Source organism: Rhamphochromis longiceps, linkage group LG15 (genome assembly GCF_057381845.1).
Source record: "Rhamphochromis longiceps isolate RC_006_pf linkage group LG15, R_longiceps_female_GT1.1, whole genome shotgun sequence".
In the NCBI taxonomy this organism is placed as follows: Eukaryota; Metazoa; Chordata; class Actinopteri; order Cichliformes; family Cichlidae; genus Rhamphochromis; species Rhamphochromis longiceps.
The window spans coordinates 21,663,138-21,690,954 of NC_140571.1; the positions used below are offsets into that span (position 1 = coordinate 21,663,138).

At 40.1% G+C, this 27,817-nt stretch overlaps 1 protein-coding gene and 1 pseudogene across 1 annotated transcript in view; one reads left to right on the forward strand and one right to left on the reverse strand.

Annotated features, from left to right (window-relative positions):
* Nucleotides 1–1,963: 1,963 nt before the first annotated feature.
* LOC146652602 (nuclear factor 7, ovary-like) lies at nucleotides 1,964–4,768 on the forward strand (annotated as a pseudogene).
* Nucleotides 4,400–27,817, reverse strand: part of ift172 (intraflagellar transport 172) — a 56,944-nt gene continuing 33,526 nt past the window's right edge. The window contains exons 33-48 of the mRNA XM_085381906.1: nucleotides 27,138–27,318; nucleotides 25,009–25,118; nucleotides 21,402–21,531; nucleotides 16,635–16,733; nucleotides 16,403–16,512; nucleotides 16,122–16,185; nucleotides 15,561–15,647; nucleotides 14,029–14,145; nucleotides 12,831–12,941; nucleotides 12,594–12,713; nucleotides 11,563–11,658; nucleotides 11,163–11,222; nucleotides 10,902–11,000; nucleotides 10,081–10,234; nucleotides 8,945–9,036; nucleotides 4,400–5,913 (exon numbers count right to left, since the gene is read on the reverse strand). Coding sequence (XP_085238032.1) covers nucleotides 5,824–5,913; nucleotides 8,945–9,036; nucleotides 10,081–10,234; nucleotides 10,902–11,000; nucleotides 11,163–11,222; nucleotides 11,563–11,658; nucleotides 12,594–12,713; nucleotides 12,831–12,941; nucleotides 14,029–14,145; nucleotides 15,561–15,647; nucleotides 16,122–16,185; nucleotides 16,403–16,512; nucleotides 16,635–16,733; nucleotides 21,402–21,531; nucleotides 25,009–25,118; nucleotides 27,138–27,318 — 1,720 coding nt within the window. The 3' untranslated portion in view covers nucleotides 4,400–5,823. The remainder of the gene's footprint in view (nucleotides 5,914–8,944; nucleotides 9,037–10,080; nucleotides 10,235–10,901; nucleotides 11,001–11,162; nucleotides 11,223–11,562; nucleotides 11,659–12,593; nucleotides 12,714–12,830; nucleotides 12,942–14,028; nucleotides 14,146–15,560; nucleotides 15,648–16,121; nucleotides 16,186–16,402; nucleotides 16,513–16,634; nucleotides 16,734–21,401; nucleotides 21,532–25,008; nucleotides 25,119–27,137; nucleotides 27,319–27,817) is intronic.

A 27,817-nucleotide genomic window follows, 5' to 3' on the forward strand; every position in this document is an offset into this window, starting at 1 on the left:
AAATATCACTGTGTGTGTCTCCTATATGATATATTTAACTGACATTTTTTATTGTAACAACCAACGATTTATACAGGAAAATAATGAGTATTAACAAGGTTGCCCAAACTTTTTCATCCCACTATATAAGGGCTTGGTAATTATGGTATGAACATGGTAAAAAAAAACATCTGTATACTGCACATCTGTATTTGCATATTGTGCTAGGATTTATTTGTTTGTTGTTAAAGGTTTAACACCAAGCTTGGATTTCCAGACTGAACTCAGCTGGAACTCATGAAACCTAAATTTGAAGTCCCAGAAAGTTGATTCTGCTGATCCTGGACAGGAGGAACGCTTTTTTGAGCGGGAGGTCAAGGGAGGCCATTTACGTGAAAAGGGGAAGACCGTCTCTGAATCGAGGAGGGGGCCTAAGGGTACATCTTTCACCATCTTAAAATGCTGTGATTGCAGCCATTCCCCTACTCTCTGTGAATGGTACTCATTGATCAATTGTGATTGATCAGTGGTTGTTGATCAATGGTAATGACAGTTTGAATATTAATGATCAAAAAACTGACCTCACAGCCCATTGTTCATCAATGGTGCTAGTTTCAGTCATTATACACGTGTACTGTTTGTAAGGTTGGGCAAACCTGCAGACACTGAGGCTGAAGAAGTCACTTGGATTTGGGATTTCTTGGTGCATGCTCAAACATAAGGAAATTCATATTTCTGCTGCAATGTTTCAAAATTATGAAAAAGAGTGTTTATATAAGAAATAACTAACTTCAGAAGAAGAGTGCAGTAAAAGAGAAGGTCTAAAACCAACAGTATGTGCCACCGTTTCTGTCATTTCCTCGTCTGTTTTGTAATCCCTGAACCTTTCCCAACTGGTGTCAATCATCCAGGTGCTCAACTGTTTGTATGTACTCCACAGTTTCTTTTTGCTCCCTGTCTGACTGCAGTGGTCTCTGTTCAGTACTCTTTGTGTTGCCACTGTTTCTAGTTTTTGTTCTCTTAGTCTCAGTTGCCTTCCTTGCAATTTGTCTAGCGGCCACTTAAGGTTGGCTCCAAAAATAAGGCAGTCTCCACAGACTCCTGTGTTAAAATGGTTAACTTTACAGCATCAAAAAACATGTTTAGAAGCTTATAAAAAAAAATGAAATTCGAGTGCTTTATTAGACTGTTACTTGGCGCTAATTAGCAGATATGTGTGTCTGTGCATCCATATGGTATATGAAGACAGCTTGCTAATTAAGCCTGACAGTTAGCTGATAATGTATTGCAATAAGTGCAGGATAAAATGCTCACGGTTGTATTTTCAAAACTGTAGTCTTCAAATTTTTGTGCAACTTCTATGAATATTTTACTATTCCTGTCAGTGCACCACAGTCCTGTAGGCCTGCTTCACACTATGGTTATAAAAGGATGGGCATGGTCAGCAATAACATACGGCAATAAGCTGTCACATTTAAATAATGCTTTATTGGTAACAAGCCCCAAGAAAATATTCCACACATCCTCACACCACCACCAGCATCCTGAACCTTTAATCCGAGGTAGGTAGGATGGATCCATGCTTTCATGCTGTTCACACTAAATTCTGACCATCTGACGGTTACATTTGCTGTGGTTTTGTTGTGGTTTTAAACTGAAGTGCATTAAAATGGAATTAAAAATTGAATAAATTTCCCAACTATGTCTGCACATATAAATTTTGTACTACAGAATTAGCATTTAGCATTATAGTTAGTGGATAGTGCTACACTGAGCATTTAAAAGAAATAAAATTATATTTTATTTATTCTTAAACTAAACCAAACCCCTGGTTTCAAAAAACCTTTCCTACTCCTCATGATCTGTAACTGGTGGCGTTAACCTTTAAAACACTAAAAACACACTCTTGAGCTTAATGTATTTAGTTTCTGACTGGCAAAGAGATCCAAGATCAGTCTGCCAGCATGAGTCAGCGTGCCCTGAAGGAAAATGGCAGTATCCATCAAACCAATTACGTTAACACAGAGGAATGAAATACACCCCTGGTTTATTACAGCTGAGCATTTAGAGGAAAACCACTGAGAAAGCACCTCCCATTCTCTGACTCACTCAAGTTATTATGTTTCCACTGGAAGGAGACGCACCAGACATAACCTGCACCTGAGCGGGGTGGTGGTACAGGGAGCCAAACTGGAATACTGCAGCCCGAGTGAAATCACGACGGGAAGTATTGCTATAGAATTAAGCGAAACACTTTTGGCAACCTGCTCGTTGTGTTTTTGGCTTCACTCAGAAAGAAAATGGCCTCCGGATCAGAGGCCAAACTCCACTGTCCTGTGTGCTGTGATATCTTTAAAGATCCAGTTCTTCTTTCCTGTAGCCACAGCTTCTGTAAAGTCTGCCTCCGGAGATGGTGGAGAAGGAAAGAAGCACTCGAGTGTCCTGTTTGTAAGCGCATATCTGGGAAGAAACACCCACCTTGCAACTTGGCACTGAAGAATCTGTGTGAGGCCTTTTTACTGGAGAGTGATCAGTTCAAGAAGCTTCACAAGTTTCTAGGAGAGGAAGAGAAGGCCAGGATTGCTGCTGTGAGTGCAGAAGAAAGGTGGAAGCGTGAGGTGCTGAAGGAGAAGATGGACGTTCTGAGAAGAGAGATAGCAGCTCTTTCGCAAATTATCAGAGCAACAGAGGAGGAGCTGAGAGCTGAAGACACCTTCTTCTTAAACAACTACAAGGTGTTGAAATCTCCCAATTCTTTGAATCTTTGGGCTGAAGGAAGGACAATACTCGGTGTATAAATGCTCAATCAACAATCATTTATTTCCATACAATTCAACAGTCAGAGCATTACAACGTCCGGACGGGAGAGATGCTACCAGAGGGTCAGGCACATGTCTCAAAATGGTGACGGGTTGCTCAGCTTTTTATAGTCTCTAGTGGCCCCCAGCTAGTCGTAAAAGCCAAAACATCACATTCTTTCTCTGTTACAGTGCCTAAGTTATGACCTCGGCAGTTGTTTCTCTGCTTTCTGTAAGGTGGGGGTGTGGAATGTGGTCTATCTATCTCCCCTGTCTTTAGACACAGAGTCTCCTGCTTACAACCTTCTCTTCATGATTCAACAATTAAGCATGTCAAGAAAACAGTGTAACACATTCCCAGCAGATCAAGGATACAGAGTGATGCACATTTATCTAATGAACTAATATGTGAATATGTTCTGTTAACTCAAAAGTATAATGAGAACTAAACTACATACAGCTCACACACTCTATATTAAAGGGTATAATGTGATCTACAGCAGTATTCTAATCCAACTACTTTGATTACATATATAAGGTAACATATAATAACAGAATAATCTAACAAAGGCTACAGCAGAACAGGTCCAGGAGCAGCCCCTGATGGGTGATCCAGAGCTTCTTCTAGGAGTTTTGCTGGACCAGGCCAAACACCTGGGCAATCTGACCTTCAACATCTTGAACAAGATGGCTGAGGCCAGCTCGTATACTCCTGTGATTCTGGATCCAAACACTGCCCACCCAAGACTCAACCTGTCTGAAGATCTGAGTGGTGTTAAACGGGGACGGACAGTAGAGTGTCCCAACAACCCGGAGAGATTTGACAGCTTCTGCATCACCCTCGGCTCTCAGGGATTTAACTCAGGACTTCACAGCTGGGAAGTTGAACTTGGACACAGTTCACACTGGATCCTGGGCGTGGCACCAGTCAGTCAAAAGGAAAGGACATTTAGGCTCGCACTCTGGGTTATGGACAATGGAGTTTTGTAAAGGTAAATACAAAGCATCCTCACCATCAAATTCAGTCTCTGTTCTTTCAGTGAGGAATAGGATCAAGAGGATCAGAGTTTGTTTGGACTGTGACACAGGGGTGCTGAGTTTCTCTGATCTCGACAGTCTCATATACTCCAACTCATGTACCTCCACCGAGGCCCTGTTCCCAGTTATAGGCACAAGTGATAAACGCCTATTAAAGATACTACCTGAAACAATATTACTAAATAATACCTGTTAGATTCCAACAGAGAGGATAATGACCTATTGGTTTGTGGACTAGTATTTTAAAGCCTTTAGTATTGCGCTCAGATACGGTCAAAATATCCATATTTGGATGATGGTGGAGTACCAAGTTATCAGCTAAAGCTAGTTAGCTTGGTTAGGCTTTGGACAATGACATATATTTTCTAGTTTTGCCTCTGCACACCACCACAGTGGCTTTTACATCTAAATAAATCAACATCAACTATGCTTCAGATGATGAGCTGTTTTTATCTTTCTAAAATGCTAAAATTGCTAAATCTACATCTTAATGGCTTAACATAAAGCTGAATGTGGTTCCACTCATTACAGTCACAAAGAAGCATGAAGCAGGATATGATGAATGCTTAGAAAACCACTGAACATTTTTATATTGCAACTTTATTAAACAAAGTATATTCCATATTGAACACTCAGTAAAAGCTTTGCCAAACATTACTGGCCTCTGAAAAACATTCACAGAGAAAATAACTCAATTTAGTCCGCAGACATTAAACAGTCCTAAACCGCCGCCACAGCATTATAGTGTCAGGTTATTAAGTATTGTAATATCTGCTGCAGGAGAAAGCCTTCACAGATGGAAACCTGAGACAAAGTCCTTCTGATGATGAGAAAATACATAGAAACAACTAGATGGATGATATGTGTTTCCATGGTGACTGCACCTTGGGATAAACTGACCAGTCAGAGGATAAAATAAATAACAAAAATGAAACATCGTGGAAAAAACAAAAGCAAACAGCATCACTTCATCCCGATGCATCGGATTCCTTGGTGCTTTAGAGCTCTGATGTTGAGTTTGTTCTGATTCTGCACCGCTCTCAGTAGAGCACCAAACAAGGATTAATCCGCCGCTGAAATTATTCCCCAACAAAGTTTATTCATTTTTAACTTAAACTACAGCACAAGAGCTGCTTCAGGAAATCACTTTTTTGTGTGTTTTTGCTCAGGAACTAAAAGGGCTTGTGGTTGGGGCCAACACACACTGAGCATATGAACAGGTTTTTGTTTTTTCTTCTGTGTTTTCAGCACTGTCTATTTTTTTTGTTGTTAGCTGTTTTATGAAACATTTTCGAGCTCCTTACTGATTTTCTGAGGTTGCTTCAGAAATATGTGAACCTGAATTCTAATAAATACTTACGAGTTTTTATCTTGTGCTTTTGCTCTGACAGTGGTCAAATTCTAAGACTAGTAATGTTAGAAAAATGCTTATTGACTCTTGTCAGCCTGGTATCTTACTCTAATGACCAGAAACGAGCAGAAACTGCTAAATCGGCTCAAAGTGCTACATTTCTCAGTCATTTCAATTTTCTAACAGGCTGCTAGCTGATGAATGAGAAATGAAATCAGAAAAATGAATCAGAAAAAAGCACTAAATATATTTCTTGAATTCTTAAATTGTCAACTGTTAAGGTTCAAAGTCATTTATATGTACTTTTATTATCATGTTACCAATTTACAGTTTAACATACAACGGTTTAACATATAACATGTAACACATAACATTTAACAGTTTAACTATACTTTTAAGGTGCCTTTTAAAGAAGAAAATCATGAACTGGTTTAAACTGAAATGAAGGGATTGTGTATTCTCCTCTGGGCTTAGAAACTACTTTTAAAGTAAAAAAATGATAAAGTTCTGGGGACAATAAAAGAGTTGGTTTCCTGTGAAATGTTTGAATTTGCGGAAAGAAAAGATGAGGAAGAATAGAAGGAAGAGCAGGTGTTTCAAAGTGTGTAACAGAGTAATAAAAAGAAAAGGCACAGGGCAGAGCTGCAGGTCGTTCTATCAGTGGAAGGAGAATCCGGACGCCGGCAGGCCGCCACACCACTGCCTGATGAACTCGAGGACGTCCTGACACTCTGGACTGTGAGTGGTCTGTGGGGAGGTGGAGGAGAGAAACACAAACAACAGCCCATCAGGAAACACACGTGAGAAGTAGGGCTGCCACAAACGATTATTTTGATAGTCGACTAGTCACCGATTACTTTTGCGATTAGTCGACTAATCAGATCATCATCCATTGAACTTAAAACGTACAGCTTATTGCACCAGCAGCATCTGCTCTTATATAACTATCATTAGCTTACAACTTTAAGTGTTTAAGGTCTTTGCTAACTAAAAATAAAGACAAGATGATAGTTTATTACATTTTAATGAAATTTGCAGATTGTTTCGGTGAGGTTTAATAAACTCCTTGCTATCTAAAATATAACAGGACACCGGAGTATATTCTCCAGCATCTCACACTTCTGATAATCAGCTGTCTGCTTGACATTTATTCAGCTGTGTAAAAACTATAACTTTAATCTCAGCCAAACCGATTTACTCAGGAACAAATAAAATACTGAAAAATGCCAAACAATAACATTTGTAAGTTATCTAAGTGACTTATATATCATGTTTAACCTGAGTAGCGAAAGACGGCGGTGGGTTTGAAAACGATCTGCCGGGAGTCCGGTGCTCTCACGGCTCTAGTTAGCCTAGCCCCCGGCTAGCTATCGAGCTAGTGGGTAACAGACGTCTCCGAAAACGTCGGAGCGCTTTTGAAAATATGTGGTGTCCTGATAAACTGAGCCGATATTTGAGGTTTACACAGCTACATTCTCGCCTGAAAATATGTTAAACGTTTATTTTGTGACCCAGAAAGAATAATAAGAGTAATATTAAAACTAACTAGCTGCCGCCATTGTTGGAAACTGAGCAGGGCCGCGCTATGAATTCTGGGACACAGCTTCTTCTTCGGGGTTTAACGGCAGCTGGCATCCTTGTACGTGCAGTGCTGCCATCTTCTGTTTCAGTCCGTTATTACACTCTTAAATCCTGCTACTTATTCCTGCGTCTTTTGGGATCTTACAAAGCTTCAAACGACGCGTCGACTATTAAATCAGTCGTCGACGATTTTGGTAGTCGACGTAATCGTGACTAGTCGACTAATCGTGGCAGCCCTAGTGAGAAGGGAGGTAAGGATGCTATGTATATTCATCTGCTGATTCAAACTCAAATAAGCACCACTGTTTTCATTTCTCTCAATGTGATGAACTAATTCAGTATTGTAAGACTCAGAAAGGTTAGGCCTCAGTTTCATGCTTTGCCAGTTGTGAACCACCAGTCGCAGGGGAAAAATTTGTATTCCCAAGTCAGTTAATGAGTAGCTGCTAGAAGTTGCTAAGTGAACTCAAACGCTAAAGCCCCATTCACCCAGACCTGGTCTCTAGCTGGTGGCCAGTGGCCCCAAGTAACCACTGATTGCTATGATAAAATATGTATTCTGCGACCAATTGGCAGACCATACCAATGTCAAATAGGTCTCTGGTTTAGCGCCTTCTTAGTGACCGATTTTACCTAGCAACTAGCCAGCAGCCTCCAGCAACTGCCTAATGACTGGTGGTGGTGCCCAGCCAATCTTATTTTTTGCAGAACATCTTGAAGTAACACAAACATGCTATAATCAACAGTAAAATACAATTTAGAGTTATAAGAAGCCAAGAAGTGTTGAGCTCTAACTCATGCACCATTATGTTTTTTTTTCCTAGTTATAATGAATCCAATAAATTACAATCCAACATTAGCATTTTCACTAAAGATCAGCGCTGTTTCAAAGAGAGTTGAACCTGAAAGAAACATTTTCTTCATGCCTTTGCTTTGAAAAAAAAAAAAAAGAAAGAAAAGAAAAGCTTTGAGTACTGCTCCATGATGGGAGTTCCTTTCTCTCTCAACCAATTTTAAGTTGAGGACAGACGATCTGGGTAAGTTTTAGGAGTTTTGATTAGTTTTGAGTTCCTCAAAACTAATCAAAACTCTTCAAAACCTTGAATGACACTGCATTTAATTACAGTCCCTGTGGAGTCAAATACACTCCTGAGTAGAGCAGGGCGATACGACCAAAAATATTTATCACGATATACATTTGAAAATTTGCGATAACGATATAACTGATGGTATAATTGACACTAGATAAACTACTTTACGACTCCACAACTTTATTAATGTTAAACAAACCCAAAAAACCCATCAATGTATTTTTGCTTAAACTAGCAGCTGTTTTTTATGTGCAATAAAGTTATATAAAAATGTAACAGTGCAAATGCAAATTCCTTGCTGAAAATTTAACCAAAAGGAATTTCCAGTGGAAACTGGCCGACATATCCTCAGCATAACCATGTATAATATCCACAAAACTTAAAAGAGGTTATACACACAATACAGTAATATTATGTTGATGCACAGTATGTATCTCCTGCCTACAGTAGCCATAATGCTCCGACAATCCATCAAGCGGTGCGGCTTCATAGCTTAGCAAAGTCGTACTAAAACATTGGACAGATTTTTGAGCGGCGTGTACGACATAAAATCGTTTCGAGGTCAGTAAACACAACCAGAATTCATACATAAGGCACACGGGATTATAAGGGGCACTGTCGATTTTCAGAAGAATCAAAGGATTGATTTTAAGTGTGCCGTATTTTACAAAAAACACGGTAATAACGACGGCCCGCTAGCATGCTCTACCAAAAATAGTGCTTTGTTGTGTATCTGATGGATGAAAGCCAAACCAGTTCCACACCACTGAAGTTGCAGCTTTTTTACATTCTGGTTCATCAGTTTCATTCAACGATCCTCTTTCGCCCTTCTCATTCTCCATCGCCGAAATGCTTTTCCCGCCACGTGTGTATGAGAACAAAGGCACTGCGCATGCACGTTTTACCCATATTCTATGGGTATCGTGATATTTCATTTTCTTATCGTTGCCCAACATTATACCGGTATTACCATGAACAGTATGATATGGCCCAGCCCTACTCCTGAGGTTTTTCATTCAGAAAGAAGGAGAGATCCGTTTGTGTTGTTTTTATATGCACGGAAATTTCTCAGCTTACAAAAACCCAGTTTCTCTGTTTGATCTCACCTTCGTGGCCATGAGGAATTTGTTCCAGTCTTCCTTGTTGGCTGCTTTCCCCGCAGCAGAGAACTCGATTTTATTCCTCAGCACGGGGTAGCCTGAAAGCAGGAACACCACAGAGCGAGACTACATGCTGTGTATGACTTCACAGTCACGCAGCAAACTGGAGAATCAACACTTACAGCAAGGCCACAGCATGTTTTGTGTATGATAGCATTCTATTATACAGTAGCTATCATTTCATATTAAAATTTAAGAAAGAAAATCGTTGAATGGTCCATTAGGTTTTAAATGAAGGTTCTTGAAGTGGACCTGTTATACATTTCTTTCTCTGTCACATATATACTGTTTTATTGCTGGATTAATATTACACAAGGCCACAGTTTCATGTCAGTGCTGTTCACAGTGAGAGAGGATATGCTGATCAAACCTTCTGTTTTGTGACAGGTAGCCAATCAAAAGAACGTTGGCTTTATGGTTGTGGAACTAGAAAAAAGGTGAATTGAGTGGCTGCACTAAGGTTCAGTATAAGATATATAAGAGAATAACAAAAAGCTTCGCTAGTAGAGACCAAGAGTAAAAACATGAAGATAGAAATGAGCAAAATAGGTCTCCCTTAAATACAGATTACCTTCTTCAAATAACACAGAGGTGAAAATTAAACATTTATTTGAGAACAAATCCATCTTAAATCTCCAAAACACCTCAAACAACAGCTCTACACTTTCCTGAAATTAGATTTCATTACATCAACCTGCTCACGTTAAAGCGTGTGTGAAATCTCGTGCATTGCAAAGTGGATTAAGTGTAAATGTCAGCACTGTATGCAAACATCATGGGTGTGAGAAGAAAGTTTAACAACAGGTAAACTATAAAAGCTCCAAATAACAGAGAACATGTTGCAACTTTATGGTAATTACACAATTTTTTATTAAATTATTATTATTTTTTATTTCATTTAATTATTTCATGTTTTCCACAAAATAAATGATGAAACGTTTCTTCTTGCTTTTTGCTTTTCTCTGTTGCATCACATCAGTTTGCAATTTTTTTCCCCTCTGATCTCTTTTCAATCTTTGAAATTAACAAAACTTTGATAAGTCTTGGACATGCTTGAGTGTTTCTGTGTGTGTGTGTCTAACCGGTGAGGACACAGGGCATCGAGCGAAGGCCGGTGTTGGCGGCCACCAGCGAGGCTTCGTATGTGTTCCTCTCGTCACGTGGCAGAACCTGCTCGAGCCGATGGTCCATGGACACCATAAGCACCCAGTCGCGCATCTGGTCTCGCTGGGCAACCTGTAACACACACGCTGTTTTCAGACAGCTTTTCTAAACATTGCTCATTGCAACTGAGCTGCATGTCAGGTTGAGTTTGATTTTTTACATAAAAAAAATACAGTTTGTGTGATGTCAGCCTGCAGTGATAAGAGTTTCCTACACAGAAACTCAGTGACTGTGTCATAAACAGGAATAGGTTGAGCTTGTTCAGACAAAAGAAGACTTTTGGACAAAGTAATCTTAAATGGGCTGTTATATAGTTACTATTATTCTTTTCAATTTCTCTAACCCCAACTCCTAAACCACCCCAAATTTTGGTCATCATATTTAAGAAGCTATAACCAAGGTAATAAAAATAACTAATAAAAACAAGCTTTAATGTGACCTATAAACAGGAAAATGTGAAGTATGATTTTTGTTAAGAGGGCCTGATTTAGCCCACAGGCCACCTGTTTGCCTGCCGATACTTTCTAATTTGCAGCTACAGCGACCCTGCAGCTTAAGACTGGGTGCTTAAATGGAGCGATCTGTCATCTGTGCTCATTTGTAAAGAATATCACAGAGGAATGTGACACTAACTGCACCAGATCTGATTTGTAGCACATCACCAATATTGTCTTCATCTATCAGTCTGACCGCAGCATCCGGTGGGATATGTGTTTGGTGGGCGGTGATGATGTCTTACTGTGACGCAGAGTTTGGTGGGAACTGGAACCTCAAAGGGAATGTCGGTGTCTAGGAAATCGGTGTGGTCCAGAGTGTCCAGAGTCCCCTCGTCAATGCCCTGGACAACAAAATTAGCCAATCACAAATGAAAAGATTCAATTTTACACCTGTTTTACACATTAGAAGTTCAGATGGTGTAATGGTGTTATAATAGGATTTTGCTGGTATTCACGGAATACATAACGGAAAGGTCACAAATAAAGATTTCTACAATACATACATCGCACAGATCCAGGAAGTGGTTGAGAAAGATGAAGGCCATGTTTTCCCAGCCAATAGCCTGCCAGAATTGAAAACATAGCACGTAGAATCAACACCAGAGAGAGAGTATCTGCTCCTTCAAAAAGATTATCCTCTAATGGCCAATCACCAATAGAGCAGAGTTAAAGGCTTGTAAGTAGTCATGGACTACCTGAAGTGTACAATGCATTTTTAAATGTACTTCAATCATTGAATATCTGGGAATATTACCAACTTTGTGGAGAAAACTCATTGAATTTTGTGGTCTAGGAGGAACATTTTAGACTATGAACATGCACCTGGAACTAAAAAAAGAACAAAACATCAGCACTACCAAAGCAGAACAGCTGCACCTCATCCTCTCTAATTGGTGGACTCACCTTGCAGGCCAGGCCCGCCTCATAGAAAGCCTTGTCCGCAGCAACAAGCTCAGTGTGACGCAGCAGAGACACGGAGAGCTTGGTTGCTATACTGATCTGAAAATGCACAGCAGAAGAAGAGAACGCTTAAAAAACCCCAAAGTAAAGCTTCCTACATATCATCATCAGTTACCTAGCAGAGGTTTAGATTTGTACCATGACATGGTCTTCTTTTTTGTCTTGTTCCCTGTTATAATTTAACTGATATTCATACTCGTGTTTCTAGGTGTTCACATTTTTCTAGAGTCTCCTCCTGTTTCGTCTATCTGTTTGTTTGTCTTCCACTGTTTTCACTTCCTGTTTTATTTTGGTAATTACCTCTTTGTGCATCCTTCCTGTGCTTTTTTAAGACTGCCTGGCCAAGTCTCAACTATGTTCACCTGTGCAAATTGAGCTCTGTGTATTTTTAGTTTCTTTTTGTTTGTCTACTTGGTAACTCCCCTCATGGATTCCTGTTTAGCTTAGGTCAGACTATCATCACTGAAGTCTTCTATAATGTCCTGTGGTGTCTGGTTCCTGGTGACGTTGTCTTCTTTCCCAAAATGAAAGGCAGAGATCGAGTATACATCACAGATGGTAATGTGCAGGTGGTCAGAAAGAAGCTTACAGGAGGACATCTAAAAATAGAAGAAGCAGTACTGGTAGCATCCAAGGTGTACCAGGAGATGACCTTGGGACCAAAATGAAATCTGGTCACGTTTTTATTTTTCTGAGCAAAGACACAGAACTTTTGGCAGGCAAATGTTGCCTTGCTGGTCACATTTTCTGCAGTTCACATGGTTGATCTACCCACAATACAAGGTGTTTTCACATCCGTCAATTCTCTAGCCCAACATCATCTATGCTGTTACCACAAGACTCCAGGCTTCACAGTGCTTTGTTCTATTGTTGAATTCTCACCAATTATGAGCAACTTTTACAAAGTCATTTTCAAAGATGTCCTCATTCTTAAATATTCTGTATTTAGGCAGGTGCTGTTTGCGTTTTCATACCAGCTGCTCGACTCCTTTAGCAGCAGATCTTGTGGCGTAGTAGTGAGAGATTAGCAGCATCTGTTCAAAATCTTCATGAGCCGGAGTGTTTGCCTCGGTTGATTTGGACATGTTCTCACACTGAAATCACAGCAAACAGAAATTAAAAAATTAAAAATTGATGCATTTTATGAGGACAAACTTATTTTCATGTTTTTTAAAATGGATCGATAAAGGCATTTACTAATTTTGATTTACCAGTTGGAAGAAGAAATTGCGGAGGTCGGCGAACATGCGGTAGGACTCTGGTCCATCGGTGTCGGGAAGGTTAATCAGGTCCAGGAACAGGCGTTTGTAGATGTTAAAGTTCTGATTGTAAAAAATGGCAAAGCTTGTAAAAAATAATAAACAAGAGATGTCTCTTTTTAATCATGTTGTTAAGGCTGTAATAGAAATCAAAATATCTTTTTTTTTTTAAAATAAAATACAGCTGCCTTTTCACAGTCAGTTTGCTTTTTATTTGTGTAAATATAATTTCCGAAAGTCACTGATATTATTGTCTATTGAAATAATCTGGAACTGACTGACTCAAGAACCATAAAAATCTGTAAACCAGGGCTCCAAGCTCTTAAGGTAACATAGAGTTTTGTTGTAAATACCGCTTTATAGCAAACAAAAATACTGGCAGTGCCACCTGCTACCCCTCAGCCTTCTAATAGATACACCTATGGTTTAATTAGAAAATCTTGGGTAATTTTCAGAAAACCTGCTGTCTGACCTTTACTTTCAAACTCGTCTGAGAATTTGCACCTATGCTGTCAATTTGAAAATCCTATATCGTCTCATTCTCAAGCTATTGCATTCACAAACTTAGGTGTCAACATGCTCACTTTGCAGCAGCTGCCTGCCTGCATGCTGCTATGCAGGCAGGTGGCGTGGGTAAAAACTGGAGAAGAAATTGGTTTATTATGCTTAAGAACACTAGCTATTTGGCTTTTGTGGTGCTAACTGAGACTCACACTGTACATAACAACAAAGTCGACAATCTTGGCAATCAATGCAATCTTGTCAACACTGAACTGCATAAAAACATGTAGGTTGTTTGAAACTATGCAAACATTCCCATCATGCCAAAATCTTGCACAAAATACACCACACCCCAATCTGTTTGTGGTCTCTCTATGCTTACTTTATCTTTTCTTTGCCTAACTGGCCACAGCAGAGAGGCAAAGCGTGAAATGGACATGGTGGACTGGCATGTCTATAACACATTTTGCTGTGATACTTGGTTGGAATATTCATATAATTTCACCTTCTATGAAGACTACAAAACTAAGAGTAGATATTCTACATTAAAGAGGGAAACTTGGGTTATCACGCAGTGAAAGAAGGATAATGTACCTTTAGGGTACCCACTAGGGGGGAATGGAATTAGCTATAAGAAGTGTGTGTGTACCTGAGGGTTTGGTGGTACTCCGTGCTGTATGTAGAGCTGAACAGCCTTTGGAGCTTCCTTATCCTTGATGAGATGTGTTGCGTACAGAGCAATGTACTTATGGAGGATCTGAAAGGTCTGACAAAACACAACACAAAAATTATGAAGCCTGACAGAAAAAATGAGGTCAATGAGGCCTGTTAACGAGCAAACAAGACCAAAAAGCACGAGAGAAAAAAAAAAAGTGTTGCCTCAGCAGAAATAATTGTCCATGAGCGCCCGAATATGCTTCATCTTGTGTGACAGAAATGCCCATGCAGGCCTTATTTGTCTGAATATTGCCACAGTGCGGGGATGAGTTTAGCTAGTTCATAAAAAAAACTGCACATTAAGGCCCACTGGAGGGAAACATAAATCAACATAAACTACTTAGCTGCTGCAAAGTTGCTTTTCTGTCTGATATCACCAAGGTTGAATCAGGGGGGACTTCGGATGGGACAGAACCCCCACCCAAAACAAGAACCACCCCCTCAGTGCCGAAAAGTGTTCGATTAATGTCTCAAATTAACTTGTAATACAATTTCAGAAAGCTCCAAAGTGGATCATCTCATTTCCAGACATGGACACTTTGGATTCGGCTCTAAGAAGGATTGGAAGTGCTTTCCTGGAGCCTTGCAGCACATTTTTACTGGAGGTAACAACAAATTACCCTTAGCTGCAGCTAGGACATGGTTAGTCCTCTTTGTTTCTGTTGTGGAAAATCTTAAATAAAATTGCAACCACCAGGTGAGCGTTTCTTTGAAGTGAGGTTTATTAAGGAAAAAGAACAAAAAACACTGCAGTGGAGAAAACATTCAAGTCAAACACCAAAACAGTTTTCTGTGGAAGGACGCCCCCTTGAACTCTTTTATACCTTCTCAAACACTCTCAAACAAAGAACACTTCACATCAGATCATATATTCCTATACCTTCAGTCCGGCTCATCCTTGACCCTCTCCCACTCTAAGAAAAGTTACAACCACCGGTCACCGGTCTGACTGTACATGTTGTTTTTGTCCATGCTTTTACAGCTGGGGCACCTGCTCATCATTATCACCTACCTGCATCATAAAGCTCCAGACCTGAACTCTGCTCAGTGATTGTTTCATCCCCTAGTGTAGTACTGGCATCATTTAACCTCTAGTTTATCAATTGCTCACTGCTTTGTCTAAAACTCTAACACCTTGACCTCACCTGGTTATCTGCTTTTGCTCTAAAATTGCCTGGGATTTTAGCCCGCTGCCTATATGTGTAATACCTTATCAGAATCACCGGATTCCCTGTAGATTTCCCAGCATCATCGCTCCATCCCTACTTCCCAACAAATTCGCACAAAGTTCCTGGTTGTTTGAAGTAACGATGAATGACTCTTTCCCCTGTGCCCTGCTTTAGAGTTCACTTGTTTTAGAACTTTAAAACCCTGATTTGAGCAAAAGCTGTTTGCTTAACAACCCGAAAAACAAAAGAGGTGACAATATAATATGAACTCTTAATGACATCAAACAAGACATACCTGTTTGGATGCTGTCTCCAGGCACTTCTCCCACTGGCCTCTTTCTGCGTAGATGTCCAGGGCTGCCATGACATCCACTCCCACCAGCTGAACGAACACAGTCATCAAAAATAAAAACAAACAGTTTTTTCAGCTCTAAGAAACACAGCATGAAGCTTGAAATTAGACCATTACATTTTCTGTCTTTCTCTGCTCATATTTATCAAATGGCACTGGCAAAGTAAACAACTCGGAGGACATGTAGGGCTCCACAGAGCAGTGAAATGGTGCAGGAAATACAGCAATCACTGTAAAATCATCTCAGTGAAACTTAACAAATTCTTATTCTGGGAGGAACATGCTGCTGTTTACTACAGAAATGGATCAAATGAGAGATATTTATCTCTTTTTGCTTTATATAAACGTTACAAAAAGTTATTTTTCTGGACCAAACTGCTTGGAGTGATTTTGGAAGCTGAATTTTGTCATAATTGGGTCAATATTAGCTTGATAACATGTCAGCTTTTCTTTTTTTTTTATTTGTTTGGTTCAGGGTGTCATAGAGTGTATACTTGTACTTACAGACTCCACTCTGCCCTGGTTTTTAAGGTGCTCCTTGTACTTCTGGTCCACGTAGTCCTCATACCTGTCAAATATCAGATTCATAAGAAACAGGGCAGAGAGGCACGCATGCTTAATAAAACTGATATGACATTGAAAAAATAACCAGCATGTCTTAGCCTTTCTGTTCACTTCTTCTATTCTGAGTTTTAATTCAGTGTCGGCCCTTGTCTTTGTTGCTGTTCTGCCCGTAATAACTATGATACACTTGAGTGTTTGTGTGTGTTTGTGTGCTCTCAAACCTCGGCTCCAGCTCCTTGGCGACTCTCTTGGCTTTGTTCCACTCCTCACCCTCAATAAAGACATCGATTGCCTCTTTGATGAGGTCCATGTTTAAGTAGAGCTCAGCAGCCTTCAACAATCAAATACAAACAGGACACAGGAAAGAGGCAACCTTATTATAAGAGCATATATATTTGGATTGTGTGTGTGTGTATTGTTTTATTAACTGAATCTACGTGTGTTTTCACTCACGGCGTTGAACTTCCTCAGCTGTGCGAGTCGTGGTCCGACCACCTGGATCACCTCCACTGCTACATCTGCTGTCAGGAACTTGATGGACAGCTCTGCCGCCTGGACATATGCACACAGCGAGTGCACACGCCAAACAGTACAGGACACCCAAAAAGACACAAAAAGGAAAAATCAATTCAAACCATATATAGAAATATAACATTTAGCTTTGTCATTATTTTGTTATTCAAGTCTGCTCAAGACGTTTTCTTTTTTTTTTCCTTTTAGGGTTTATTTTTGCAATTATTTCATGAAATAGAATCGAGGTAGGCAACGTGTTTTTGGTAATAATGGGCAACAAATCCATGAAACCCTTTTGATAGATTCTGCATTTCCTTTTCAGCAACCTTTCTGTTTTCTGGTTTGAGAAAATGTAGCTTGGGACAAGAGAGTTTATTCTGGATAGGAAGACAGAAAGAGTGGGTACCATATGAAGATAAAGCCAGTACTGATTTATTTTATCTTCTTCATATGGACTCGGTATTAGTGGTATTTATATAGCACTTTTCTGCACTTACTGAGCACTCAAGGCACCCGACTCCCACTCACACGTATACACACATCCTGGTCATGAACACATTTACACATGTCATCATGCAGATTGGAGAAGCCCGGGATCGAACCACTGACTGGACATGCAGCTGAACGTCTGTTTCTGCTCCACTGCCATGAGGATAGACACAGAAAAGCTTTACCACTTCCACAATATTCATTATGGACTTAAGCTATTTCCTATTTAACTACTATAGTTTTCTGTTGTTTTGAATCTGTTCTGTGATATTGATTTTAATGAACTACATTTTTTTAAATGTTGTGGGTGCCGTAGCACAATATTTTCCCAACTTTTTCGATAAAAAATATTTATTGTGTCTTATTTTTCCTACTTCAAGTGTATTTTATTCTAATTTTTTGCATTTTATTCTCAGTCACACATACGTTTAGTATGTGTGTACACCGAGACATATAATGTACAAAATTTTTTCTCTCCTTACAATATGTGTCTTTGGCATTTTTGATATTCTATACAGCAAAAATATTATAAAACCAAATTTTAACAAAGTAGCAGTTCTTTCATAACCTTTTCAGGACAAAGTTAAGAAAGTAGGTGGGGCTATTAATAATAATGAATTGCATTTATATAGCGCTTTTCAAGACCCTCAAAGCGCTTTACAATTCCACTATTCATTCACTCTCACATTCACACACTGGTGGAGGCAAGCTACAGTTGTAGTCACAGCTGCCCTGGGGCAGACTGACAGAGGCGAGGCTGCCATATCGTGCCATCGGCCCCTCTGGCCATCACCAGTAGGTGGTAGGTGAAGTGTCTTGCCCAAGGACACAACGGCCAAGACAGACAGAGCTGGGGATCGAACCGGCAACCTTCCAGTTACAAGATGAGTTTCCCAACCCCCTTAACCACGGCCGCCCCCAAATTGATGTTATTCCACCAGTTTCTGAGCCACCGCAGTGTAAGAAATGGCATATATTTAAAAACTGCCTCTTATTACCACTGCTGTTTTGCCCTACCAGTACTGACACTGATGATGTCATACTTCGAGGGAGAAAGAGTTCAACTTCTTCAACTGTTTAGCTGATGACATTAAAAAGCTATTAACAGAGATCTTTGCAATGATGATAATATAAAATTGTCATGATCTGTCATCTCATATTAAATCCGTGACCCGCTCCTGCTTTTTTCACTTAAGAAATATTGCCAAACTCAGGACTATTGTCTCCACAACCGAGGTGCCACTTCACAAGCGCATGGCACAACACAGAAGAGCCACCTCCACAGGACAAGACTCAGCAGTCCATCTGCATCTTAAGGATAAAGGACACTCTTTCGAGGATGCCAATGTTCACATTTTGGACAGAGAGGACAGATGGTTTGAAAGAGGAGTGAAAGAAGCCATCTATGTCCACTGTGAGCGACCATCTTTGAACAGAGGCGGGGGTTTACGACACCAACTCTCTGCCATCTATAATCCAGTTTTGAGTTCCCTTCCCAGACGCCTTAACGCCCACTCACATCCTGGGCCATCTGATCTCAGGAATTCGCATGATAAGGTGGGGCCAGGTTTCACAATGAACGCACCCGAAACTCTGGCTGATTGGGACCCACGCCCAGTTTCACACCTTGGCTCAGGCGATTAAAGGATCATCAGGGGTCCTTTTGTCCCTCTGTGGGGGTCACTCCCACTAGGTTTATATCTGGGACTCTCCACCATTTGACCTTAGAACTGAAGAAGCTTCTCGGATGAGAGGTGAAACGTCTTCAAGCAACTTAAAGAAGTCCAGACGCTTTTCTTTGCAAGCTCCTTTGACTACGATGACCTGGATGACTGAGAACCTTCACAGACAGCTTAAAACTCATCTGTTTAGACAGGCATTTGGGTAATGTTAATGCGTAATATGTTGTTTTATTTTATATTTATATTGTACTATTGCTTGTTTGATATGCTTTTATATTTCCTCTATGTTGCTATATTGTTTGTTTGACATGTCTTCATGTGAAGCACTTTGTAACAGCGTTTTCGTCTTAAAAAGTGCTATATAAATAAATTTTACTTACTTACTTACTATCTCAAAAAGCAATATAATGTCACCGTAATCATTATATAATCCATTTGATTCTGATTGTGGGGATAGTTGGTGATACATGAACTGACTTTGCTGTTTGTGTCTTGAAGAAAAAGTCTTTAATTCTTCTAATGCAATATTTCCAATACGGCTGTACCTTGTATTTCTATCTATTTTCATTCATAGTTAACTAGTTAATTTATAAATATATTATATAAATAGCACAAAATAAATGTCCACATTTCATTTTCACAGGTTTAAACAGAGAGTCCACAGTAATCTAATTTAAAAAGAAACAAAACACCATAAAGCAGGAAACGTGTCCCTTTTAAACCACATCTGTGTAATCTCTGATTTAGCACTTCTACATTTAAATAGACTAGAATCAGCTACTTCTGTGAGTCATTTGGCATGTTTGATAGCACTCACTTTCACCTATTAAATATAATGTGTCTTAAAAAAACAGATAATTGGAATAAAGGTCATTATGAAGCGCACTACAGGAAGGAATCAAAAATTCAAAACTTAAATCAGTGTATCGCCTGACTCATCTGTAATGCAGATGCAGCATTTTCTGACCTAATGAAACTCACTTGGGGAAAAAAACTACCTATTGATCTCTGTGATCTCTTCAAGACCGCTTCTTTACAATCACGGAGATTGACCATTCCCATTTCAAATAATCTGACCTCTGCACTTTAATCAATAACATGCAGTATGTGCTGCGTATCTTCATACTCACAGCAGAAATCACCTATTGATGTTGGTGACATGGTGACCTTTCGCCCTCCTCCACCTTTAGTGGTACTCTTGACTACAATTAAACATCTATTCTGTCCTTCACCCACTACAGAGCTTAAAGTAAAAGTGAAAAGTAATTACTGATGCTGTCTAAATATAAGATCTACAGTACGGCCATTAAAGGTCATGGTGGGAAGTTTTCTTTTATTTCTGGATTATTTTTGCAGAACCAGAGAATAAGTTACTGAATAATTTCCTTCTTTAGGGAAATAAACACTGTTTGAAATGGTTATAAATCACTGTCTGTAGTTTTATGTCATGAAAGTTCAAACAGTACAGCGATGCCAAAGATAAAACGAACACTCCAGGGAAAGCGGCTCAAAGGAAGACAGAGAAAACTATGAAGAGTGGACAGACCTTTGCAGAGACCTCAACCCTCGGCCGCAGCCTTGAAGCCAAACTGTCAACTTACTACAGATTGTGATTTATTTTAATTCAGACCGCCTTTTAAGATTTGACACAATGTAAGTAGATATTTTCGGCAGGTTGACAAATCGAGTTAATACTGTTAATCTATCTGAAAAGGGGATTCTCACATTCTGAGCTGCAGTAATGTTTTCATTTATGGCATTTCAAAATATGAATAAGGTTTCTGTATGCATCTAGGACAAAGATCTGAAAATAATTCATTTATCCTTTAGATGGTTTCGACCTTTTTGAGTGTTTGTGGTGTAAAAATAAATTTTGTGAATAATATTTAACTGCAAAAGCTTGTGATGACTGTTGTACTAGAAGGTTAAACCTCCCACTCACTATCTTAACCCCTTATGTCTAGTCTATCATATTTGTGTAGTTTTTTTTGTGAGTTTTCGAGACTTCTACATCAGCAGTGGGATTCCCCCCCCCGATAAAACCGAAATAAATTGCACAATACATCCATCCATCCATCCATCCATCCATCCATCCATCCATCGATTTTCTTCCGCTTATCTGGCGACAGGTCGCGGGGGCAGCAGCGTAAGTAGAGAAGCCCAGACCTCCCTCTCTCTAGCCACCTTCTCTAGCTTCTCCAGGGGAACACTAAGGCGTTCCCAGGCTAGCCGTGAGATAGTGTTTCCAGCTTGTACTGAATCTGCCCCAGGGTCTCCTCACAATGTATATATATGTTTTTAATTCTATAAGACATTTTAATCTATATTCAGGGTAAGATCTTTTTAAATATGCCTAGGTTAAAGGCTAACGTTTTTTTCAAACCTGCCTCTCTAATAAACCCATAACAGACTTAAAAGCTCTTCTTTATTCAGTAGCAACTACACGTGTAAAAGACTTACTATTAATTTCATATTGTTAAAAAGAACTAATGATCATGTGAATTAACAGTTCTATGCAGTTGTTTTTCCTTTTTACCTTCATCCAACACTTTTCCATCAGCGCTGTGTTTGAGTCATCCTTAACCTTCAAGTAATACTCCACGGCCCGGGAATATTCACCCGACTGCTCCCACTCTCTCGCCTGCTCCAAGAAGCCCTCCACACCCCTGAAACCAACAGGCAATAAACTCTTTTTTTTTTAATTAAAAAAATATTAAACATTTCACAATAGCTTTATTTATTTTCTATGTTATTTTACCAGTTCATAACAATCATGGCATAAAATAGTTAATGCTATAATAATAATAACCACCATTACTAAATGGTAAATTGACAGTTAATTGTGTCAATGCTAGGGTTCCCTTACAGTCGATTTACTCCGTACAACACATAAAGTATGGGATATCCCGCCCCTGTTTGTCCTGGCTGAAGAAATCTCTATTCACACCTTTAAGGCGGATGGCCTCAGACAACATGTATAGGGCCCTGTCTACACATATACCCCCTGCCATCACAATCAGCCCTCAGTTCTAACGCTCTTCACCTCGTTAAGAGCATATCTACTGGGTTGGGCTAGCTAGCTACTGCTAGTTAGCGCCATTGTCTGCTGGCATAAGTTAACCCAACTGCCTTGTTGGTGTTAGCCTTCACTCCACAGCTGGTGTGTAGGCTGCCCACGAAGTGCTAATTTCAAATCTTCCTGTGCAGCACTTTGCTTTGCGTTTTGGTATGGATATCAAACCAAAGAGAACAAAACTGAAATTTTCTGTTTGCCACTGTCTTCAGTGGTGCAGTTTCTCTTTGCATGATAGTGACCAGCAATGACGCGTGCCCCATTTGCCTGGGAATTGTCCAAGTTAGGAGAACGCTGACTGACCTGAAGTCTGTGTGCTTCTTCACACCCTGGAACGATGGGTGACTTTGCGGAGAAAATTCCAGAGGAGGTTAACAGTAACCGCATCTTGCATGCTAGCTACCGGTGGGAGCCTGGGCTGTTGCACCAGGGATCTTGGATTGGGAGAGTGCCGTTTTACAAGGTGGTGTCCACAGATGCTTCCCTAAGAGGGTGGGGAGTTCTGTCCGATGGCGCATCAGAGAGAGGGGTCTGGACACAGAGCTTCACAATGATGTAAGGCTGCTAGCTGTGTTCTTAGCTCAGGCATTTTTGTCCAGTTCTGAGGGGCCAACATTTCCTAGTCAGGATGGACAATTCAACAGTGGTCTCTTACATAAACAGGCAAGGAGGGAAACGCTCCCTTCCCCTGTTAAACTGGTCTCGCTCTCTGCTATTATGGTGCAGTGTTCGATGTCTGTCTCTAAGAGCAACCCATGTTCCAGGCCATCTCAACCTGGGGCCAGACCTTCTCTCCAGACCTTCTCTCCATTCCAGTGAGGGAATGGAGGTTGCACCCCTTTGATATTGGCCCAGATACGGGATCTATTTGGCGAGGCAAGTAGATCTTTTTGCCTCCAGGGTGAACACTCACTACCTCATGTTCTTCTCCATAATCGACAGTGATTCACCCGTGGGCATAGATGCACTAGCACACCAATGGCCAGACGTGCTCCTCTATGCATTTTCCCAGTTGAAGTGATATCTCCAGTTCTTGATAGAGTGCATCGGCAGCACATCTCACTGATTTTTGTTGCCCCCCTGGTGGCCAACAAGGTCGTGGAATGCAGAGATAATCAGTCTACTAGCAGCAAGTCCTTGGCAGCTTCTTCTCTGTGGGGACCTCCTCTCTCAGGCAAGAGGAGAAGTGATTCATCTGCCCGGATCTATGGTGCCTTTATGGTTACCTACTGAGAGATCAAATTTGATAGCTAAGGGTCTGCCCCCATGCGTGGTCCTGTAGAGGCTTTTATGAGTACAAATGGCAAGCCTTTGAGCAATGGTGCCAGGACGGGCACATTCCCCCAGTCCAGTGCTCTATTGTGGATGTTTTGACATTCCTGCAGGAGATGCTAGATACTGGCGGTCCAGTGTCTTTTCATGGGACTTGTGTTTGGTGCTTGAGGCCATTTGTGCCTCCCTTGAGTCTGTGGATATAAAATGTATTTCATATAAAACTGCATTGTTTTTCACTTTGGCTTCTGCAAAGTAAGTGGGTGACCTTCATGCTTTGTCTGTGCAGCTAGTTGGGCATCACCGCACACTTTTTTTTTTTCCGGTTCACTCGTTTGTACATTACAGCCCCTTCGGTGGCTCATACTGTCCTTTCAGCTGGGTCTACCACACACTAAGGTGGTGGTGGTCCAACTCCAGTTTGATGGATACTCTGCAGGGCGTGTATATATGTCCCATACTATATGTGTTGTACCATGTGAATCGACTGAAAGGGAACGAACAGTTATGTGTATAACTTTTGTTCTCTGAAGGAGAGGAACGAGTTACAACACAAGGTTGTCTCTGCGCAGCTTGGCTCGATGAAGAGTGGCTATCGAACTGAGAGAAGAGGCTGAGAGAAGGGGGTATATGTGCAGGCGGGGCCATACACATATCATCACAAATAATCAGCCTTAAAGGCGTGAATAGAGGTTTCTTCAGTCAGGACATGCTGGAAAGCAATATCCCATTCTATATGTGTGTGTGCCTTATTCCTCAACTTCATGGAGCATAAATTATACACATAAATGTTCATTTTGTGTTGTTTTAGAATTTTGGATTTTTGGGTTAATATATCAGAGTTTTGGTTTATCTTTAGTTGTTTTTGTTTTTTTTACAGTATATTGCAAGTTTCAGTGCTTGATAAACGACCGAGTCTGGTTCCTGTTTGGATTTCTTTATCATTCCTGTAATGAGTTTTCTGTAGTATTAAGTTTAGTTTTTTTTTCTTTAATTTTCTTTTCTTCCCTCTCTATCGTGCAGTATTAGTTCCTTTGCCCTCCTCTGCCCTGTTAGTCTTCAGTGAATCCATGTTTTTCTCTGTCTGGAATGTACTCTACATTTTCGTATTATCCACAGCCTTTTCATCTCAATCACTTAATATATTTACTTGTCCTGTTAATAATCGGTCTTTGTCATTAGCTTCCATTTCATTAGAAATTAGAGATTAGAACTGTGTTCATCCTCTACAAGCTGCAGTTCCATCACAGCTTTGCAGATGGATGCAGTGGGAGATGAGAAGCTTTGCACTTATCTGAAGCCTGAGCTGTAAAGTCTGCAAGAATAATTCATTGTTTTCTCTCTTCAAACCCTCTTTTTTATCCGTTTCCATTGGTAACTTTTGATGTTTCCTCCCACAAGTCATTAAAGCGGGAGAAACGATGGGAGGAGGGTATGAGCTGCATTCTGCTGGTTTGCTGTCTAATGAGCTGTTCCTCATCGGGAGTTGAAATTTGGGAGTACACGTGAGGTGTTTTTTAAAAAAATGAGGAAAAAAGCATCAAACTGATTCGTTGTGCATAGATGCATTTCTGGTAATGTTCAAAATATGTTAAAAAATGTCCCACAAATAATCACGAGTCAAGTTGAAAGGCTTTTGACTTCAAATGTTGTAACTAGATATAGCTTCAGTGACGGATTTGGGTTTTCTTTAGTAGGACTGTGCTTCATCTTTTACTCTGCCATGTTAGACCTAAAATATTTGAACACCACAAGAAATGAAGGTCAGTGGTTACTTATTTTATGGGCTTAATCTCACCTGAGTCCTTTCTTGGAGGCCTCCCTCTCATACTCCTCTTGGAGCATGGAGAGTTTATTGGGGATATACTCTTTACAGATACGTATGGCATCACTCCACATGTCTGCATCCTGAATTTAAAACAGACACGAAATCAATTAAATAACTGACTATCAGGCAGATTGTCAACATCTGAAAAATGAAAAAGGAATCCTGCAACTTTAGACATTTTTCACTAAATTGCAAAAAATTCTACAAATACTTTCTTGTCTTTTTTCTGTATCAGCGGCAGATTGACTACACTGGTTCACCTTATACCTAAAAAAATAGATCTTCTCCTACATTACTGGAAACTATTCTTCTTCAACAGTAACAATTTCCTGTGGGGTACCTCAGGGCTCCATTTTAGGTCCCGTCCCATTCTCTCTACACATGCTTACTTGAGGTCAAATAATCAGTAAACATAATATAATTTTTTGCTCCTAAGCTGACAACATGGAATTATATCTCCCCCTCAATGCCAACAAGTCCAGGCTGAATAGCATCATCAAATGCCTTGTGGACATTAAGAACTGGATGGCACAAAACTTCCTTCAGCTGAATGAGGACAAAACAGAAATTTTCTGTTTTGGCTCTGCCAATTCCTTTGTAAGTTTTTCTGATCAACTTGGAAATCTGTCCACTTATGTAAACCCTTAGGCCAAAACTCTTAGTGTGATATATGACTCTGGCTTTAGGTTTAACAAGCAAATTAACTCAGTGGTTAAAACAGCTTTTTTCATTTCTGTTCCATTTCGAAAGTTAGGTTTTCCTTTCTGTGAGAGATTGCAAAATTGTGTTCATGCTCGCATTTTCTGTTGTCTGGTGCTGGTAGGCTGTCCACAGGTATCTTAGGCTACGTTCACACTGCAGGTCTTAATGCTCAATTCCGATTTTTTGATCAAATCCGATTTTTTTGTCTGCTCGTTCACACTACAAATAAAATGCGTCAGCAAACGCGCTCTAGTGTGAACGCTCAAAGCGGCCCGCATGCGCAAAAGAAGATGTCACACACAACGCGCTCTGTTTAGACCCAGAGCAACAGTATTGTTTGACTGATGGCCCTTAATATAAAGACTTCGGACTTCACGTTTCCCAATTTTTGCTTTAAGTTATTTTGTTATTTACATAATAATGTAAATAACCTAATAATGATCCTTATTGCTGTTTAAGAGAGGAGCGGTGCTTCAAAGGATAGCTGCAGATTTCTGTCAGAATCTGCAGATTATACAGTACAAATAAAATGTTTACGTTGTCTTCCCAACAGTTTCACTGACATCTACACTGGATGGCCAGGAAGCGTTCGCGATGTCTTCTCTGGCGCTGATAATTGGCTTCAGTCTTGTGTCGGTGACGTAAAAGACGGATTTAATGCGACATGACCGTTCAAACAGCAGTCGCTTTCTAAAACATCGGATATGTATCGGATTCAGTACCACATACGAAAGTGACCCAGATGGGATTTGAAAATATCGGATTTGCGCCGTTCACACTGTCATAGCATGATCGGATATGGGTCGCATAGGGTCAAAAAAATCGGATTTGATGCGCTTTCGCCTGCAGTGTGAACGTAGCCTAAAAGAGAGGTCATATTACACATGTTTTAGCATCTCTCCACTGGATGCCAGTGAGGGTCGGAATCAGTTTCAAGATACTCCTGTTTGTATACAAGCCATTCATGGTTTGTCTCCTTAATACATCTATGACCTCTTACACCCCTATTAATCTCCCATGTCCCTCCAGTCAGGTGATTGGAATGCTTCTGACTGTCCCTAGCGCTAGATTTAACCTCAGAGGAGACTGGGCCTTCTGTGTGTTTGCCAGCAAACTGTGGAACAACTTTTCCCTCACATTCAAATCTGCTCCCTCCATTTGATCCTTTAAAACTAGACTTTTTACTCACTGACATTTGAGTGTGTCATTGGTCTTTGTATTTCCTGTGCTGTTTTCGGCCATGATTCTGTTTATCACCCACTAATATCTATTTTTTTCTTATTTCTTTATTTATTTCTATTCCCTTGTCTTTTTATCCACTCTATCTTTTGCACAGAACTTTGGGTAGTGTTTTTTTTTAAAAATGTGCTTTATAAATAAATTTGAGGTGGAGTTACCTTGTAGTATTTAACAGCTAGTTCAGGTCTCTGTGCTTGGAGCAGGAAGGCCTCAGCCTTCTTGAAATCATTCTCTTTAAAGCAGAACTTGGCTTGGCCAACCAGAACCTCAGACAGGCTCTCTGGATCGTGGCCCTCAGCCACCTGCTGTGCATTGGCCCAGTCCTGGTTGTGGACATACCTGGAACAGTTCACACACAAATACACACAGGAAATAAAATCCAAAAATAATCTGTTTTAAGATTAACGGAAACGATTTTTTAAATGTTTTTCATCAAGTACCAGAAAGGGGACTTTGAATAACTTCAGGTTCATAGAAATTTACTTACTTAAAGCTGTGGCTATCTGGGGGGCTGGACATTAATTTCAAGACATATCTGCTTTCAGTGGCTTAGGGAAGTAATGGCACTTCTCAAACTTAAACCTCAAATCTCTACATACTTTTGTGAACCGTTAAAACTGCTTTTACCTCTCTGACGACGAAGTCATAACCCTACCTCAATCCTATATCTTGGGGGAAAAAATGAAAAAAGTTAATTATTTTTGATGTGTCTGTTAGAATCACTATTCTCCTTCTTCCTTGCCTGCTATCCTTGAAAGAGAAATTAAAAACAAAGACGATATTTTCTTTGCCCAGGGTTAGTGTTAACATTAGTGTTAGCATTGGGGTTGTCACTGAT